The sequence below is a fragment of the Papio anubis genome, chromosome 17 (assembly GCF_008728515.1).
Source record: "Papio anubis isolate 15944 chromosome 17, Panubis1.0, whole genome shotgun sequence".
Lineage (NCBI taxonomy): Eukaryota > Metazoa > Chordata > Mammalia > Primates > Cercopithecidae > Papio > Papio anubis.
In genome coordinates, this window is record NC_044992.1 from 32,289,870 (window position 1) to 32,309,681 (window position 19,812).

Consider the following 19,812-nt stretch of genomic DNA (forward strand, 5'->3'; position numbering starts at 1 on the left):
CGCATGCCTATAATCCCAGCTACTTGGGAGGCTAAGGCAGGAGAATTGCTTGAACCCAGGAGGCAGGGGTTGCAGTGACCCAAGATCATGCCACTGCACTCCAGCTTGGGTGACAAAGTGAGAGCCCATCTCAAAAAACAAAAACAAAAACAAAAAAAAGTGTATAGAACTAGCTAAAACTAAGTTCCAAATACAATACTTAATACGTAATATGCTTAAATAAACGTTTGCATACACAGTAGAATACTATTTAGTAGTTGAAAATGCTAATAGGCTGGGCTTGGGTGGTGGCTCATGCCTGTAATTCCAGCACTTTGGGAGACTGAGGCAGTCAGACTGCTTGAGCTTAGGAGTTCACGGGCAGCCTGCACAACATGGCAAAACCCTGTCTCTACAAAAAGTTAGCCAGATATGGTGCCACATGCCTGTGGTTCCAGCTACTCAGGAGAATGAAGTGGGAGGATCACCTGAGCCCATGAGGTCGAGGTTACGGTAAGCCATGATGGCATAACACTGCACTTCAGCCTTGACAACAGAGCGAGACCCCTTCTCAAAAAAAAAAAAAAAAAAAAAAGAAAGAAAGAAAAAAGAAGATCAGAAAAAAATACCTACGAAGTACTATGTTTATTACCTGCATGACAAAATGATCTGTATGCTGACCCCCAGGACACACAGTTTACCTTTTACTTATATAACAAACCTGGCACACATACCCATGAACCTAAAATAAAAGTTTTTTAAAAAAAGGAGTGATCATGGAGGATAATCAATCAATAGAAATAAATTGAAAATCCTCAACCCTCCTGCTTATGATAAATTGATTTTTGACAAAGGTACCAAGACAACTTAACATTTTCCATAGGTGATTCTGGGACAACTAGATATCTACATGCAAAAGAATGAAGTCAGAACCCTTCCATATACTATATACAAAATATTCAGAATGGATCAGAGATCTAAATATAAGAGCTAAAACTAAAAAGTTATTTCAAAAAAGTAATAGGAGTAAATTTTCAAGACCTTGGGTTAGGTCCTGACCTAGACATCAAAAGCACAAGCAACAAGAGAAAAAATAAATTGGACTTCATCAAAATTAAAAATGTTTGTGCTTCAAAGAATACCACCAACGAAATAAAAAGATTTCACATCCTATGGAGATACGAAAAAAAGGAAAGTGAAAAGAAGCTGAGTGTGATAGCAGGCCCCTGCAGTCCTAGCTATCTGAGGCTGAGGCTGCAGCGGGAGGATCGCTTGAATCCAAGAGTTCGAGACCAGTCTGGGCAAACTAGCAAGACCCTGTATCTTAAAAAAAAAAAAAAAGATGAAAAGACAACGCAGAGTATAGGAGAAAATATATGCAAATCACACATGTGGTAAGGGGGCTTGTGTCCTTGTATCCAGGATATATTTTAAAAACTCTTAGGATTCGATAATAAAAATACATAAAAACCTAATTTTAAAAATGGGCAAAAAATCTGAAGAGTCATTTCTCCAAAGAAGATATACAAATGGACAACAAGCACATTAAACAATGTTCAACATTATTAGTCATTAGGGAAATGCAGATGAAACCACAATGAGATACTACTTCACACAAAGTATCACAATGAGATACTTTGATTATAAGATGACTATAAGAAAAACAATGTGACAAGTGTAAGTGAAACCCTCATATGTTGCTGGTAGTTATGTAAAATGGTGCAGCTGCTATGGAAAACAATCTGGCAGTTCCTCAAAAGATTAAACAGGTCAGGTGTGGTGGTGCATGCTTGTAATCCCAGCTACGGGGAGGCTGAGGCACAAGAATTGCTTGAACCTGGGAGTCGGTTGCAACCTGGTTGCAATGAGCCAAGATTGAGCCCCAATGCACTCCAGCCTGGATGACAGAGCAAGACTCTTGTCTCAAAACAAAACAAAGGCCAAGTGCACTGGCTCACGCCTGTAATCCCAGCACTATGGGAGGCCGAGGCAGGTGGGTCACCTGAGGTCAGGAGTTTGAGACCAGCCTGGCCAATACGGTGAAACCCCGTCTCTACTAAAAATACAAAAATTAGTTGGGCGTGGTGGTGGGCGCCTGTAATCCCAGTTACTCGGGAGGCTGAGGCAGGAGAATTGCTTGAACCTGGGAGGCAGAGGTTAGAGTGAGCCAAGATTGTGCCACTGCACTCCAGCCTGGGCAACAAGAGCGAGACTCCATCTCAAAAAAAAAAACAACAAAAAAGATTAAACAATATGACTCAGTGAGTCCACTTAAGAGTAATAAAAACATGTCCATATAAAAACTTGTACACAAATGTTCATGGCAGCATTATTCACAATAGCCAAAAAGTGGGAAAAAACTAAATATCCATCAACTGATGAATGAGTAAATAAAATACAGTATCTTCATACAATGGAATATTATTCGGCAATAAAGTACTAATATGTGCTATAGCATAGGTGAACCTTGAAAACATTATGCAAAGTGAAAAAAGTCAGTCACTGAAGAGCATACAGTATATAATTCTATTGATATGAAATATCCAAAAGCAGTAAATCTAGGTAGACAGAAAGTAGACTAGTGGTTGTCTATAGCTAGGAAAGGTGGTTGAACGGAAAAAGGGAGTGACTGCTAACAGGTAGGGGGTTTAATAAGAAAATGTTCTAAAACCGACTGTGTTGATTACTGCCCAACTCTGCATACTAAAAAGCAGCCAACTGTACATTTTAAATGGGTGAATAGTATGGTATTCTTAATTTTTGTTCAGCAAGTATGTATTTTTTATAATTAGAACAGAGCTTTCTCTATCTTCAACAAAATTAACGTTGTCATTAAAATATACAAACTACACTGGCCAGGCGCGGTGGCTCATGCTTGTAATTCCAGCACTTTGGGAGGCTGAGGCGGGTGGATCACGAGGTCAGGAGATCGACACCAGCCTGGCCAACACAGTGAAACTCCATCTCTACTAAAAATACAAAAAATTAGCTGGGTGTGCGGCGGGCGCCTGTAGTCCCAGCTACTCAAGAGGCTAAGGCAGGAGAATGGCGTGAACCCGGTAGGCACAGCTTGCAGTGAGCCGAGATCACGCCACTGCACTCCAGCCTGGGCTAAACAGAGTAAGACTGCGTCTCAAAAACAAAACAGACAAAAAAAAAAAGAAAAAAAAAACACATATATACACACAAACTACACTTTGCAGACTTTTAAATTCATTCAAACATATCTTCTTTTTCAAGATGTTAAAACTAAATAAACAAATCCAAACATCTATTTTAATATCCTGATCTACTGTGTTCATTATTCTAGGTGTTTAGATTATAGACAAAAATCTTTGCCTTTACACATAACTTTGCAAAGAGTGTACTTAATGGAGGTAAGAAACAACAATTAATAAATTTTATTATGTTAGAAGGTAATAGTCAACACTATGGAAACAAAGCAAGATGGAGAACATGAAGAAGGGTTTGCATTTTTATAATGAGAAGATGACATCTGACAAGATTTAAAGGAGACAGAGTTATCCACATAAATATCTGGAAAACGAGTATCCAAGAGGGAGGAAAGATGCTAAGGGCTCTAATGCAGGAGCTTGCCACCATTTCATGATGCTATAACTTAATCAAAGTATTCTAATATTGCACATTTATGTTTTCCAACATTATTTGTTTTTTGCTGCTGTTGTTTTTTTTTTTGAGACAGAGTCTCGCTCTGTCACCCAGCTTGGAGTGCAGTGGTGCGATCTCCGCTCACTGCAACCTCCGCCTCCCGGGTTCACACCATTCTCCTGCCCCACCCTCCCGAGTAGCTGGGACTACAGGTGCCTGCCACCACGCCCGGCTAAGTTTTTGTATTTTTAGTAGAGACAGGGTTTCACCATGTTAGCCAGGATGGTCTTGATCTGACCTTGTGATCCACCCGCCTCGGCCTCTCAAAGTGCTGGGATTACAGGCATGAGCCACTGCACCCAGCCCATTATTTGTTTTTAATACTGAAAATTTTTAACTGAAATATAAAGTCTTTTCTTTCTTTCTTTTCTTTTTGGTAGAGATGGGGTCTTGCTATGTTCCTCAGACTGGTCTCAAACTCCTGGTCTCAAGCAATACTCCTGCCTCAGCCTCCCAAAATGCTGGGATACAGGGGTGAGCCATGGGCCCCATTTCTCTCTTTCTTGTACTAAATTATTGTCTTTCTTGTACTAAATTATTTTCTTTGGACAAGTTCTTAAGAAGAAATTCATTTTTAAGTCTGCAGCTTTCTGTTTACATCAGTGCTTACTGTTATTCAAAAAACATATACCAGGTAAAGCTCAATATTTTCCATTATTTTGTAAGTTGGTTTTTAAAAACAAAATAATTACAAAGAGTGCCACGGCCGGGCGCGGTGGCTCAAGCCTGTAATCCCAGCACTTTCGGAGGCCGAGACGGGCGGATCACGAGGTCGGGAGATCGAGACCATCCTGGCTAACACGGTGAAACCCCGTCTCTACTAAAAAAATACAAAAAACTAGCTGGGCGAGGTGGCGGGCGCCTGTAGTCCCAGCTACTCGGGAGGCTGAGGCAGGAGAATGGCGTGAACCCGGGAGGCGGAGCTTGCAGTGAACTGAGATCCGGCCACTGCACTCCAGCCTGGGTGACAGAGCGAGACTCCGTCTCAAAAAAAAAAAAAAAAAAAGAGTGCCACTAATCTTCCTGCTGCTGTCATTACCACTACTAACATCTGAGTTCTTACTACGTGAGAAAAACTGCTTTTTTTTTTCAGACCGAATTTCACTCTTGTCGCCCGTGCTGGAGTGCAATGGCAGGATCTCGGGCTCACTGCAACCTCCACCTCATGCGTTCAAGCAATTCTCCTGCCTTAGCCTCCCAAGTAGCTGGGATTACAGGCATGCACCACCACGCCAAGCTAATTTTTGTATTTTTAGTAGAGATGGGGTTTCACCATGTTGGTCAGGCTGGTCTTGAACTCCTGCGTGGCTCACGCCTGTAATCCCAGCACTTTGAGGCAGGGCCACGGTGGGCAGATCAACTGCTCTGTTTTATATGTACTATTTCATTTGATTATCTCAATACCCTGTAAAGTAAATTTATTATTGACCCTATTTTAAGAAATCAAGGCACAGAAAGGTTAACTAACTGGGCCCAAGGTAGCAGGCAGTATCTAGTGCTAGAGTCATGTTTCAAACCCAAGCAGTCTGAGTCCACAGCCTATTATCTTAACTACTCTATATGGTTTAAAATAATCTTTCCTTTTTTTTTGAATACCTATGATATTTATTTGTATCTTTCCCTTTTTAAATTTGGTCCCTGGGAATGAATAATTGGATAAATGCTGATACTATGTCATATACATGAACTTAATCACTGGTCCATGTGTTGTTCTCTTACATTTCAAAAATTTCCTTTAATAATAAAATGAACAACTGTAATCTCACTGCCTAGAAACTAGAACACTACCAAAAATGATCTTATTAAACATTTCTCCCTATCCTATCTCTTGGTCATTTTTGGGTATGTGTGAAATTTCAAGAATTAACCAATATCCTCAATTTTATGTGCATGTAAAATAATACACTTAGTTGTGCTTATTTCAAAACTTTATCAACGGTAATACATTAAAGAGGTATTTTTAATGGGTATCTGACTATATGTAATCTTCTGGGACTTGTTCCTTCTTCCTCTCCTCAATAGCATCACTAAGATTCATATTTGTTATATATAACTGTATTCATTTTCAGAAGCCATATAACATTCCATCTGTACTATCATTATTACTCAACCCTGCATTACATGCCCGTCTTTTTCTTTTTGAGACAGAGTCTCACTCTGTCAAATAGGCTGGAGTGCAGTGGTACAATCATGGTTCACTGAATCCTCCACCTCCTAGGTTTAAGCTATACTCCCACCTCAGCCTCCCAAGTAGCTGAGACTACAGGTGCATGCTACCACACCCAGCTAACTTTTGTATTTTTAGTAGAGATGGGTCTGCCATGTTCACCAGGCTGGTCTTGAACTCCTGGGCTTTTAAATTTAAAAAAAATTCCTTTCTATAGGATCACTCCCAATGCACCTTTAACAAAATAATAATAAACCTCTGTTTTAACCCTATTATGCAATTTCTCTATTTACAGCAAAAGTCCCCAGAAAATTGTCTAAGTTTGCTTCTCATCCTGTTCTTTTGTGAATCCACTCTAATCAGGTTGACTGAAACTGCCTATCAAGGTGACCACCAACTTCTATGTGTGGTCACGTCCAAAAGGCTGTCTCAGTTTTCACCTTAATGTATCATAGTATTTGATAGAGATGATCACTCTCTTCTAAATATTCCCGGGCCGAGCATGGTGGCTCACGCCTATAATCCCAGCACTTTGGGAGGCTGAGGCGGGTGGATTGCCTGAGCCAGGAGTTCGAGACCAGCCTGGGCAACACAGTGAAACCTCGTCTCTACTAAAATACAAAAAATTAACCAGGTGTGGTGGCGGGCATCTGTAGTCCCAGCCACTCAGGAGGCTGAGGCAGGAGAATTGCTTGAACCCAGGAGGTGGAGGTTGCAGTGGGCCGAGATCGCGCCACTGCACTCCAGGCTGGTGACAGAGCGAGACTCTGTCTCAAAACAAACAAACAAAAATTCCCTAATCTTGATTTCTAGGATACCATGCTCTCTTGGTTTTCCTCCAACCTCCTTCTCAATTTTCTTTCCTGGCGCCTCTTCTCCCTCCCCACCTCTAAATGTCAGCTCCATCCTTGTACTACTCTATCTACAATTACTCTATAGGTTATTTCATCCAGATCCACAGCTTTTCATGATGATAACTCACACACAAAATTTTTCAATCTCCGGACCCAATCATTCCTCTGAATTTAAAACATATTATCTCCAAATGTGTATCTGATTTACTCCCCAGTGTTTCCCTCCTCTGTAGTTAGTACCACCATTCACCCAGTTGCTCAAGCTATTATTGATGCCTCATCTTTTCTTACATGTCTATCGGCAAACCCTGTAGGTTCTATTTCCCAAATATACCTAAAACCTATTACTTACATCTCGCTTGCCTCCTATCTTGTCTAAGCTACCATCATCTTTCACCTAAGCTTCTGAAACTGCCTTCCAACTGATTTATCCTGCTTCTATTCTCACTTTCACTACTGCCAACCCCCAAGGCTATTTTCCACACAATAGCAACAGAGACTCTTGCTCTGTTGCCCAGGCTGGAGTGCAGTGGCGTTATCTCAGCTCACCACAACCTCCGCCTCCCAGGTTAAAGCAACTCCTCTGCCTCGGCCACCTGAGCAGCTGGGACCACAGGCACGCCCCACCACATTGGCTATTTTTTGTACTTTTAGCAGAGATGGGGTTTCACCATATTGGGCAGGCTGGTCTCAAACTCCTAACCTCATGATCTGCCCACTTCAGTCTCCCAAAGTGCTGGGATAAGAGGCGTGAGCCACTGCGCCCGGCCATCTTTTTTTTTTTTTTAGATGGGAGTTTCACTCTTGCTGCCCAGGCTGGAGTGCAATAGTGCAATCTTGGCTCACTGCAACTTCCGCCTCCCAGGTTCAAGTAATTCTCCTGCCTCAGCCTCCCAAGTAGCTGGGATTACACGTGCCCGCCACCAAGCCCAGCTAATTTTATATTTTCAGTAAAGATAGGATTTCACTATGTTGGTCAGGCTGGTCTCGAACTCCTGACCTCAGGTGATCCGCCTACCTCGGCCTCCCAAAGTGCTGGGATTACAGGCATGAGCCACCGTGCCAGGCTGAGAGATCTCTTAAAAAACAATCAGAATAAGGATCATGTTACTCCCCTTGTCAAAACTGTTCAATAGGTTCCCATCACATTTGGTACAAACCACAAAGGCCTTACATGGTCTATAAGACTCTAAATGATGCTGGTGAATGGCTACCTCTTAAATTTCATCTCCTTCCAGTCTCCCTATCACCCAAAGCATTCCAGCAACATCAGTCACCTTAATGTTCCTCAAACACGTAAAAACAAAATACTCCCTCAGGGTGTTTGCGCTGCCTGAAACACTCTTCCCTCATTTAACTACATAGCTCATATTCTACTTTATGTAGGAGTTTGCCCAAATGCTATCTCCTCAGTATCTCATCTGACCATACATCTAAAATAGTACATACGTGTCTTTTTCTACTCTTTTACTCTGCTTTTTCTCCAAATTACTTCTATTATAAGCTTTTTTGTTTATTTCCTATTTTCTCCACTAAATTATAGATTCAAAAAGGGCAAAGAATATGTGTGCTTTGTTCAACAGTGAACCTAGGATAACACCTGGCACATACAAGGTGCCCAGTAAATACTTAACGAGTGAAAGAATGTTGAATAAAGCAGACCATTAGCAATGTTATGCTAATATACGCAATGTGCCTTTCATATTCCTACGTAAGTATATAATTACAGATTTATAATAACCATACTTTTATTGGTGACATTAAATTAAACCGCTAAGAAATTCACCCTTTAAAAACATCATCCTTAAAAGAGTTTTAAGTCCAACTTTAAATGTCTTTATTTGCTACATGGGTAATTGCCTTTATTACTTTTTCCTAAGAATGAAAAGCAAAGTCATACAACTAAAGTGAAATAAGCAAACAAAACAGTATTTTATTAGCATACTTACCATTTCTTTTGGACCAGGGGTGTAAGCATGAACTTTTCACAAGTGCTTCATCAACTTTTCCTCCTGACATATTATCCATGAATTGACGCCCATGTTCTAATGCAAGGTAGCAGTCATTGCAACAGTCACGCTCTTCAACACGTACCCAATTGCTAATTACACCACTTTTAGGAAAAGGATCTTGGTCTGCTGCTCCAAAGGGTGAAAATAAATTAGTGCACTGATCTTGTAGCAATAATATCAAATCATCAGATAGTTTTTCAGATTCCTTTAGTCCTCCATTAACATGTTCAGCAGAGGTACCCCTGAGAGCTTCAAAACGTTTTTCTGCTTCTTTGCCACAGTCTGTATTGCGTCCTATGATATCTAGTTCATCTTCAAGAAATAATCCTGAACTGTTTCCAAATTTTCTGTTCATGATAGCACTGAAGCCACAGGTACACCTATATTGTGCTTCCTGCGTTGGATCTGGAATGTAAACTCCAACATCGGCACCCTTGATATTCATGTTGCAGACACAGATGCAACAACTATCAAAGTTACAGTCTTTAAACAAATTCATAACTGATTCTGAAAGGATGAGGTTTACATAAAGACTGTGTGCTTCAGGGATGGAAGGGACAGTTGCAGGTTCAACAGAATTAAGGGGTCTGCATGTAGATGGGGTAGAAGCTGGTGAATACAAGTCTGAATTTTCGTATTTGACTGAACCTTGAGCACTAGCAGGTCCACCAGCTCCACGAGGAGTTCGAGGAGTCCTTGGAGTCCTTGGAGTTGGAAACCGAGGGGTGGATGGAGAAGGAAGAATTCCTGCTCCGCTGTTACTAGGAGGTGCACTGCTAGGAGGCATCCCAAAAGAAGTATGAGTTTGAGGTGTATAAGCAGGGCCATATTCTTGATCCATATTACTTCCATCACTATCATCACCAGGGTAAAAGAAAATCAAATACATATATAAAGGAACATATTAGTAACATGAAATACAACTAAAAACGTCCCAAATGTTTTTCAATTACATAGAAAATTACGAAAGGACAAGTATTGCAAGAATTACAAGTACAGTCAATTTTTATTTCTGGTTAACATATCTACTCTAAGTGATTGTTGTGGACTAAGGATCAATCAACAAGTTCAAATATCATTAATAAGTACTGTATACACTAATGCGCACCTAGACATCCATATTTACTATCTATAAATTTTGTTTACTAGAAATACTTATATTTCCTTGATTCTAAGATGCTACTGACTGTAAAATAAAAAATGATTTAAAAAAATGATTTCAGAGATGCTCATGTGTAAAAAGGGAAAAATGGTAATTTTAAGATGCTACCACTTATAAGACATCTCAAATTCAGATTTCTTTCAGCCTTGAGTTGAAATGGACAAAGTCAGAGATGTTAAAATGTGACACGTGTGGAAAATACGGCAAATGTAAAAATGGAAGCAATTTAAAATTGCAGCCCAAAAGAAAAGGTGCTTCTGAATACAAATCCAGCATAATAGTCTTACGTTTCCTAATAGTTTAACCATACCTAATTAACCTTTTTTTTTTTTTTTTTTTTGAGATGAAGTCTTACTCTGTTGCCCAGGCTGGAGTGCACTGGTGCAATCTCGGCTCCCTGCAACGTGTGCCTCCCAGGTTCAAGTCATTCCTGTGCCTTAGCCTCTCAAGTAGCTGGGACTACAGTCACACTACCACGCTTGGCTAATTTTTGTATTTTTAGTAGAGACGAGGTTTTGCATGTTGGCCAGGCTGATCTCAAACTCCTGACCTCAAGGGATATGCCTGCCTTGGCCTCCCAAAGTGTTGGAATTACAGGTGTGAGCCACTGCTCCCAGCCAATCACTATAATTGATTAACCAGAAATAATTTTTAGAATTTTCAAAAACCAATTTTCTTTTTCCAGCATACCAAGTAAATCTATGAAAAAAAATTAAAGCTGTATAAGAATTCATATACTATTATAACAACATAAATCATACCCCTCTTTGATGAATGGCATTGCAGACCCTGAAGAAAGCAATTCCAATTTTCCAACAGTCCAACTCTGACGATAAATACACTCTTCTGGCAATTTGATAGGGGGCAGATATTGGCTTGGTAGAGTTTTTAGAGGTGCAAACATGGAACATCCCACTAGAATTTGACAATTTTCAGGCTTATAGACATAAGAAAAATCCTACAATATAAAGATGGTAGGTTTTCAGTATCTTATCTTCTGGGGGGGGAAAATAAATAAAAATCTCAAACAGGCTCTGGACCTTTTTTCCCTTCTTTAAACAGAATAAAATGTAAATACAATTCTATTATTTTCTTAAATGCATTCTTAATAGTGACACAACAATTCAGTCTTCAACTTAGCTACAAAACTGCAACCACTATGAAATAATTTTTGACTATAGCAATAAACTAATTCTATAAGAAAATACAAGAAGTGAATTATTTTTCTAGAAAAAACATACTTACTTTAATTTCAGAAGGTTTGGGACTACAGAATCCCTCATCAACCTCAATTTTGAACTGTGCTCCTATACTAGAACTATTTCCTTCTAGAACAGTTCCTCCAGGTGTTGTATCCATACTACCATATTCTTTATTATTCATATTCATTGGGGAAAATCCCATAATATGTTGCTCCAATGATGGTGGTGTAGGATACATTTTATGAAGATCTGCAGTGCCTATATTTAATAAAAACATATATTTTAACATGACTAAAAATAGGTGAATCTGTGGTTAAAACAAAGGGAGTGGGGAGCTTTGTTGAGATTAAGTTTGCAAATTTATCACGAGCACAGATGATGGAAGCTTACTTATGCAAGACAACGGGTCCAGATTTCCTGTCTTTGATTCCTTGCAGCTGGTTTTATCATCTGATCCATTCGCTGATTTTTTAGATCCAGGCTATTTAAAAAAAGCATATTTATCTAAAATTTTACATCCAATGTGATCTCAAAATAGTAATCATTCAGATATAACTTAACAGTAAAGCCCATTCATTAAAAGTAATATTTTGAATCTGTGATACAGCCAAATACATACTAGTGTTGAAAGATATAATACATTTCTTAGATCATCACTGACTTCATACTTATTTATTTGGTAATATTTATTTGGTAAGCCTCCAAATTAAAAAGAAAAAGTTCCTCCAATGAAAACGACCAATACTTTCAAAATACACAGAAGTAAGGTTAACCTTAACTTAAAACCCAAAATAAGAGGCCGGACGTGGTAGATCACACCTGTAATCCCAGCACTTTGGGAGGTTGAGGCAGGCAGATCAAAAAATTTGAGGCCAGGAGTTCGAGACCAGCCTGGTCAACATGGTGAAACCTCACCTCTACTAAAAATACAAAAAATTAGCCGGGCCTGGTGGGGCATGCCTGTAATTCCAGTTACTCGGGAGGCTGAGGCACAAGAATTGCAGGAGGCTGAGGCAGAAGAATTGCTTGAGCCTGGGAGGCAGAGGTTGCAGTGAGCCGGGATTGCACCACTGCACTCCAGCATGGGCAACAGAGCAAGACTCTGTCTTAAAATAAATAAAAATAAGAAAACTTGCAATAAGGAGTAGTAATTAACATTAGAAATGCTTTTTGGGGCCGGGCGCGGTGGCTCAAGCCTGTAATCCCAGCACTTTGGGAGGCCGAGACGGGCGGATCACGAGGTCAGGAGATCGAGACCATCCTGGCTAACACGGTGAAACCCCGTCTCTACTAAAAAATACAGAAAACTAGCTGGGCGAGGTGGCGGGCGCCTGTAGTCCCAGCTACTCGGGAGGCTGAGGCAGGAGAATGGCGTAAACCCAGGAGGCGGAGCTTGCAGTGAGCTGAGATCCGGCCACTGCACTCCAGCCTGGGTGGCAGAGCGAGACTCTGTCTCAAAAAAAAAAAAAAAAAAAGAAATGCTTTTTGGTAGAAGATACTTGCAAAGCATTTGTCTCCTTAAGTTGAACACATTAAAGTTTCGTATATAATCAATCACCCACCTATCAAAATTCTTATACTTTTACCTTGTTTTAATAGTCTCCTTACTCCTGCAAAAATACTGTTAACAGGTAAAACTAAGTACAAACTTCAGAAGATCTAATGACAAAGCAATAGGGTTCCTAAGTTTTCATACATTGAACAAACAAGTTTTACTATCTCCAAGCTCTTACCAATGTTTTCAGAGCTAATATTAGTTCTATGTCTTCTGTTAGACAGTTTGTGATAAATATTAATAAGTAGACCACGTTCTGACTACAACCTTTTTATCTCAGAGGAACCACAGCTGATACAGGAATGGTAGTAGAGAGAACGTATGAATGTGCCAAAGCATTCAAGGATATAGTCACCTAGTAAAGGGTGCCCTAAAATGTACTACACTATGGGATATACAGTAAAAGTTTATGTATCTGCAGCATATATATGTATATGTACACACACACATATACACATATAGAGAGATATACATATTGAGAGAGGACTAAATGCATATTATACAGTAAAAGAAAGACCAAATGTACCATAGAAGTTTCCAAGCTACCTTTATGCAGATGAAAAGGAATTCCCTTTTATGATAATGCAGCACCCAACTCATTAATTTGACAGAGACTTGCCATTCTAGGGAATCTCATTTTAAGCTTTAATTTCTTTTATCTTCACTTTTCTCTGCAAATGGGTGTTAAAGATTAAATATTATTTTTTCCTCTTTTATTGTTATATCATGTATCCGTCTTATAATAATAGCTGTGATGCAAAACAAATTCAAAAGAACTGGTATTCCTTAATAAATTGACGAAGTAAATAATGTCAATTATTTATGTGTTCTCTGAATGAGTAAATTCCAGGGTCATTTCTCAAACTACAGAATCAAATAGGAAAATAATTCTGCTTCCTAAAACTGCAAAATAGAACATATGGCAAAGCTCAAATTAAGGTTAATCATGTGTCCTCCAATGTAAAAACAAAAGGAGAAACAAAACTCTCAAAGTTTATAGGTGACATTATGGCAAGACTACTCAAACATGAGATTTAAAAAAGAAATCAATGAATGAGATTTTACTATAAAATATTTCCTATTGTTCAGGGCTAAAACATAGTATTAAACTCACAAATCACTTCTAAAAAATAAAAATAAATAAAATCAAGGAAAACAAACTATAATCAGTTCATTAATGAGATACTCACTGTTAGTTCATCTTCATCAGAATTGAAGAGATTATCAAGGTCAGTAAAAGACACAGCCAGGTCTGAGTCATAAATCAAACTTGTTGATGGAGGACGGGCATGACTAGCAGGGCGAGGAGCATCTACAAAAGTCAATCAGAAAAATAAAATTAAAACTGCTACTACTACACCTGTAATCCCAGCACTTTGGGAGGCCAAGAAGCGTGGATCACAAGGTCAGGAGTTCAGGACCAGCCTGGCCAAGATGGTGAAACCCCGTCTCTACTAAAAATACAAAAATTAGCCGAGTGTGGTGGTAGGCGCATATAATCCCAGCTACTCGGGAGGCTGAGGCAGAGAATTGCTTGAACCCGGGAGGCGAAGGTTGCAGTGAGCTGAGATCATGCCACTGTACTCCAGCCTGGGAGACAGAGCGAGACTCCGTCTTTAAAAAAAAAAAAAAAAAAAAAAAACTGCTACTACTGACCACATAAGTACTATTCTGTTTAAATTAGACATATAACTTTAAGGTCATAAGGGGATTATGCAACAAGAAATTGCACTTTATTGTTTAAAGTCTAGAAAGTGTTTTTATACAAAAAAAAGTTATAAATAAATGGTTATATCTTTCCCAGGAAGCTCACTATAAGGTCAGGTAATCCATAAAATAGCTAAGTACGCTACATGAATAATTAATGCATCAAACAAAAATATAAATGCCATTAGAAAAACAGAATTAAATACACACACATATTTGTAATTTTTTTTTTTTTTTTTTGAGACGGGGTCTCGCTCTGTCACCACCAGGCTAGAATGCAGTGGTGCAATGACACCTCACTGCAGCCTTGACCTCTCGGGCTCAAGCAATCCTCCCACCCCAGTAGCTGGGACTACAGCAACATGACCCTATGCCCAGTTAATTTTTTTTTTTTTTTTCCCTCGAGTTGGGGTTTCGCCATGTTGCCCAGACTGGTCTTGAGCTCCTGGGCTCAAGCAATCCACCTGCCTCTGTTTCCCGAAGTGCTGGGATTACAGGTGTGACCACCTCACCTGGCCTATATTTTTCTATCTTTCTGAAATGTAAAGGAAGAACAGAACAATGATTAAGAGCTGACTCTTGGGCCAGACAGACTTTAATCTGAAGCCCAGCTCCACCACTAACAGTATGACCTTCGACAAATTACTTAATGTCTCTGTGCCTCAACACCAAAAATAAAATGTAATAGAATGTCAGTAATGTGCTTTGCCCAGTGCTAGGGAATATTCCAGGATAGGTAAGTAGGCCAAATAACCCAATTTGTTTCTGAGTGTTTTTTTTTTTTAATGTATGTATTGTTAAATGGCTAAATCAAGCTACTGAACGTATTCATTACCTCATATACAGGTACTTTTTTTTTTTATGGTGAGAACACTTAAAATCTACTCTGGGCCGGGCGCGGTGGCTCAAGCCTGTAATCCCAGCACTTTGGGAGGCCGAGACGGGCGGATCACGAGGTCAGGAGATCGAGACCATCCTGGCTAACACGGTGAAACCCCGTCTCTACTAAAAAAATACAAAAAAAATAGCCGGGCACGGTGGCGGGCGCCTGTAGTCCCAACTACTCGGGAGGCTGAGGCAGGAGAATGGCCGGAACCCGGGAGGCGGAGCTTGCAGTGAGCTGAGATCCGGCCACTGCACTCCAGCCTGGGCAGCAGAGCAAGACTCCGTCTCAAAAAAAAAAAAAAAAAAAAAATCTACTCTGAATTTTCAAATGTAATATCTATTATTAACTATAGTAACCACAATTTACAATAGATCCCTTGAACTTATTCCTCCCAACTGAAATTTTGTGTCCTCTGGCCATCTACCATTCTCCCACCCCCAGTCTCTGGTAATCACCACTTTACTTTCTACTTCCATGAATCCAACTTTTTTTCCTTTTTTTTTTTTTTTTTGAGACAGTCTCACTCTGTCGCCCATGCTGGAGTACAGTGGCGCGATCTCGTCCCACTGCAACCTCTGTCTCCCTCAGCCTCCTGAGTAGCTGGGACTACAGGCGTGTGCCACCACACCCAGCTAGTATTTTGTATTTTTAGTAGAGACAGGGTTTCACCATGTTAGCCAGGATGGTCTTGATCTCCTGACCTCGTGATTCGCCCGTCTCGGCCTTCCAAAGTGCTGGGATTACAAGTTTGAGCCACCGCGCCCGGCCACTGAAAGTACATTTTAAGTATTCTCACCACATACACACACAAAAGGTAAGTATGTAAGGTAATGCATACGTTAAATAGCTTGATTTGCCCATTCCACTTATATATATATACACACACATATACACACACACACACATATATAATAATTCCAAGTGTTTGTTCACTGAAGACCTGACAGTACTCTGAAGCTTATAGTTGTGAGGTTATAATAGGAGACTAACAATTCTCCTCATACCAGTCTCCACTGTTTAAATTATAACTGAAAAAATGATTTAGAATAAGATAAACTATAATTGTGTTGTGACACAGAATATGAGTAAAATGTTTAAAAAAAAGTAAATATATGTATTTTGGGGTGTGTGTGTGTGTGCATATATATACACACACACACACACTCGGCACTCTGTGTGTATATATACACACACACACACCCTGCCCCAAAACATCATGTTGTATACCATAAATATATGCAATTTTTACTTGTCAATTAAAAGAATAAATTACTTTAAAAGTTAAATGGGTTTTGTAAATGATTTACTATACTATGTCTCTCTATTCCATTCACAAGGAGTTTAAGTCAGACACATTCAAAGTGGAGTCTTCACCACTGTATTCCCAACACCCAAACAGTACCAACACATAACAGGTGTTAACTAAATATTTGTTAATTAGTGGCCTCAGAACAGCTCTCTTAACTTGTGTGTGTGGGAAGAAAATGACAACAAAATTCCAGTAAAGTTTAATTGAGAAATTGTGGTTTTAGATCTGAAGGACTGTAGGCAATGACCTTATCTCCTCATTTTACAGGTGAAAACTTTAGAACATTTTACTCATATTTATTCTATGTCACAACACAATCATAGTGGAGCTTATTCTAAATCATTTTTCAATTTTTATTTATTTATTTATTTATTGAGACAGAGTCTCGCTCTGTCACCCAGGCTGTGGTGCAGTGGCACAATCTTGGCTCACTGCAACCTCTGCTCTCGGGTTCAAACAATTCTCCTGCCTAATCCTCCCAGTAGCTGGGATTACAGGCACCAGGCACCACACAAGCCTTATTTTTGTGTTTTTAGTAGAGACGGGGTTTCACCACATTGGCCAGGCTGGTCTCGAACTCCTGACCTCAGGTGATCCACCTGTCTCGGCCTTACAGGTGTAAGCCATTGCGCCCAGCCCATCTTGGCTCACCACAACCTCCACTTCCTGGGTTCATGAGATGCTCCTGCCTCAGCCTCCCAAGTAGCTGGGACTACAGGCATGCACCACCATGCCCAGCTAATTTTTATTTGTTTATTTGAGACAGAGTCTCGCTCTCTTGACTGGCTGGAGTGCAGTGACATGATCTCAGCTCACTGCAACCTCTGCCTCCCAGGTTTGAGCATTCTCCTGCCTCAGCCTCCCAAGGAGCTGGGACTACAGGCGCGTGCCTCCATGCCCAGCTAATTTTTGTATTTTTTTAGTAGAGACGGCGTTTCACCATGTTGGCCAGGATGGTCTCGATTTCTTGACCTCATGATCTGCCCACCACGGCCTCCCAAACTGCTGAGATTACAGGCGTGAGCCACTGCACCCTGCCTAATTTTTGTATTTTTTAGTAGGGATGGTGTTTCACTATGTTGGACAGGCTGGTCTCGAACTCCTGACCTCAAGTGATCCACCCACCTTGGCCTCCCAAAGTGCTGGGATTATGGGCGTGAGCTACCACGCCCAGATCCATTTTTCAATAGTTTAAACAATGGAGAGAGGTATGAAGAGAACTGATAGTCTTCTAATTATAACCCCCACAGCTATAGGCTTGAAAGCAGTGTCTTCAGAGAGCAAACACTTGGAGTTATGATGATGAAACACTCTACTGTCAACCAACTGGACATCTGTATCTTTCTCCTATTTTTTTCAAGTGTGTTTTTCCTGGATAGTATAACTATAGCCTTGGCATAGTATAATAATGGCCTTTCTCAATCACTTTCCAGTCAATATGTGCCTTCATTCTTTTACTTCCTTTCACATAATTCCCAGTAGAAGGGTGTGAGAAATCTATTACATAAAACTGAGTTTTTAATGGAAAACTATTTTTATATGTAAAAACAGGAAAGAGGTTGCAACAATTCAAAACACAAATTCTATCACTTGAACTTGCTTCTTCCAATAAAAGATAACCAATAAATCCATCATTTAAGAAAGATTCCTTTCTATGAAGCATAATGAATTATACAAAAAGGAGTACTAGAAGTCCAACAATATCAGATCAGTCTGTAGTAACAATCCTGGAAAACAATATTTTGATTAGGAAATAAAGGTTTTACCTTGCTTGATAGAGGGACTAAATAATGACATAGCATCTTCTTCATGTGATAACACTGTTACACTAGATGTCCCATCTTCTACCTGCAAACAAATATTGCATGTTAGGCTGAAATATATGATTTACCAACAATAAAATCTACCAATTATTGAGGAGCTATGTGTCAGGCATCCAGCTAAGTGTTTAACATAATCACTGATTCTTATAGTTAACAAGTGAGTAGTATGCTTATTATTATTATTTTTTTGAGATGGATGCTTGCTCTATCACCAGGCTGGAGTGGAATGGTGCAATCTCGGCTCACTGTAACCTCTGCCTCCTAGGTTCAAGTGACTCTCCTGCCTTAGCTTCCGGAGTAGCTAGGACTACAGACCCATGCCACCACGCCCAGCTAATTTTTGTATTTTTAGTAGAGACGAGGTTTCACCACATTGACCAGGATAGTCTCAATCTCTTGACTCTGTGATCCGCCCACCTCAGCCTCCCAAAGTGCTGGGATTATAGGTGTAAGCCACCACGCCTGGCCTGTAGTATGTTTATTTTATAAATAAAAAAGTAAAGACTCTAATGTGCCCCAGAAAATATGGCTAATAAGTAGTGAGAGCTGAAATTTTATCCTAAATCTGTCAAATTCCAAAGTCCATGTTCTTTTTTTTTTTTTTTTTTTTTTTGAGACAGAGTCTCACTCTGTCGCCGAGGCTGGAGTGCAGTGGCATGATCTTGGCTTGCTGCAACCTACCCCTCCTGGGTTCAAGAGATTCTCCTGTCTCAGCCTCCAAAGTAGCTGGGATTACAGGCATTTGCACCACCACACCTGGCTAATTTTTGTATTTTTAGTAGAGACGGGGTTTCACCATGTTGGCCAGGCTGATCTCGTTCTCCTGACCTCAGGTGATCCACCCACCTCGGCCTCCAAAAGTGCTGGGATTACAGGCATGAGACACCACTGTGCCCGGCCAGTTCATGTTCTTTCTATTACACCTGCAGCCTTCCCAGCTACCACTACTCTCATACTTCCAAAAAGACAAAATTTCAAGTATCTGGCATATAGTAGGGCTAAGTAAAACTATGTGAAACTAATTCTTTGTATTAAATGTATTACTGGGGGCTGGGCACGGTGGCTCATGCCTGTAATCTCAACACTTTGGGAGGCCGAAGCGAGCAGATCACTTGAGGTCAGGAATTGAAGACCAGCCTGACAAACATGGAGAAACCCCATCTCTACTAAAAATACACAAAATTAGCCGGGCATGGTGGTGCACAGCCTGTAATCTCAGCTACTAGGGAGGCTGAGGCAGGAGAATCACCTGAACCAGGGAGCCGAAGGTTGCAGTGAGTGGAGATCGCACCATTGCACTCCAGCCTGGGCAACAAGAGTAAAACTCCGTCTCAAAAAAAAAAAAAAAAAACAAAAAACAACCCACACATATTATTGGACCCTTTTCATAACTTTACAGATTTCGGTTTTCTTTTTTTTTTTTTTTTTTGAGACGGAGTATTGCTCTGTCACCAGGCTGAAGCCCAGTGGCATGATCTCGGCTCACT

General features: G+C 40.1%; 1 protein-coding gene across 2 annotated transcripts in view; it reads right to left on the reverse strand.

Moving 5' to 3' along the window:
- Positions 1–19,812, reverse strand: part of MED13 (mediator complex subunit 13) — a 122,147-nt gene that overhangs the window by 29,721 nt on the left and 72,614 nt on the right. For both annotated transcript variants that reach the window (XM_017950658.3, XM_003912849.5), the window contains 6 exons: positions 18,269–18,350; positions 13,791–13,912; positions 11,436–11,526; positions 11,089–11,303; positions 10,605–10,801; positions 8,619–9,535 (listed from right to left, as the gene is read on the reverse strand). In XM_017950658.3, the coding sequence (XP_017806147.1) occupies positions 8,619–9,535; positions 10,605–10,801; positions 11,089–11,303; positions 11,436–11,526; positions 13,791–13,912; positions 18,269–18,350 (1,624 nt within the window). The remainder of the gene's footprint in view (positions 1–8,618; positions 9,536–10,604; positions 10,802–11,088; positions 11,304–11,435; positions 11,527–13,790; positions 13,913–18,268; positions 18,351–19,812) is intronic.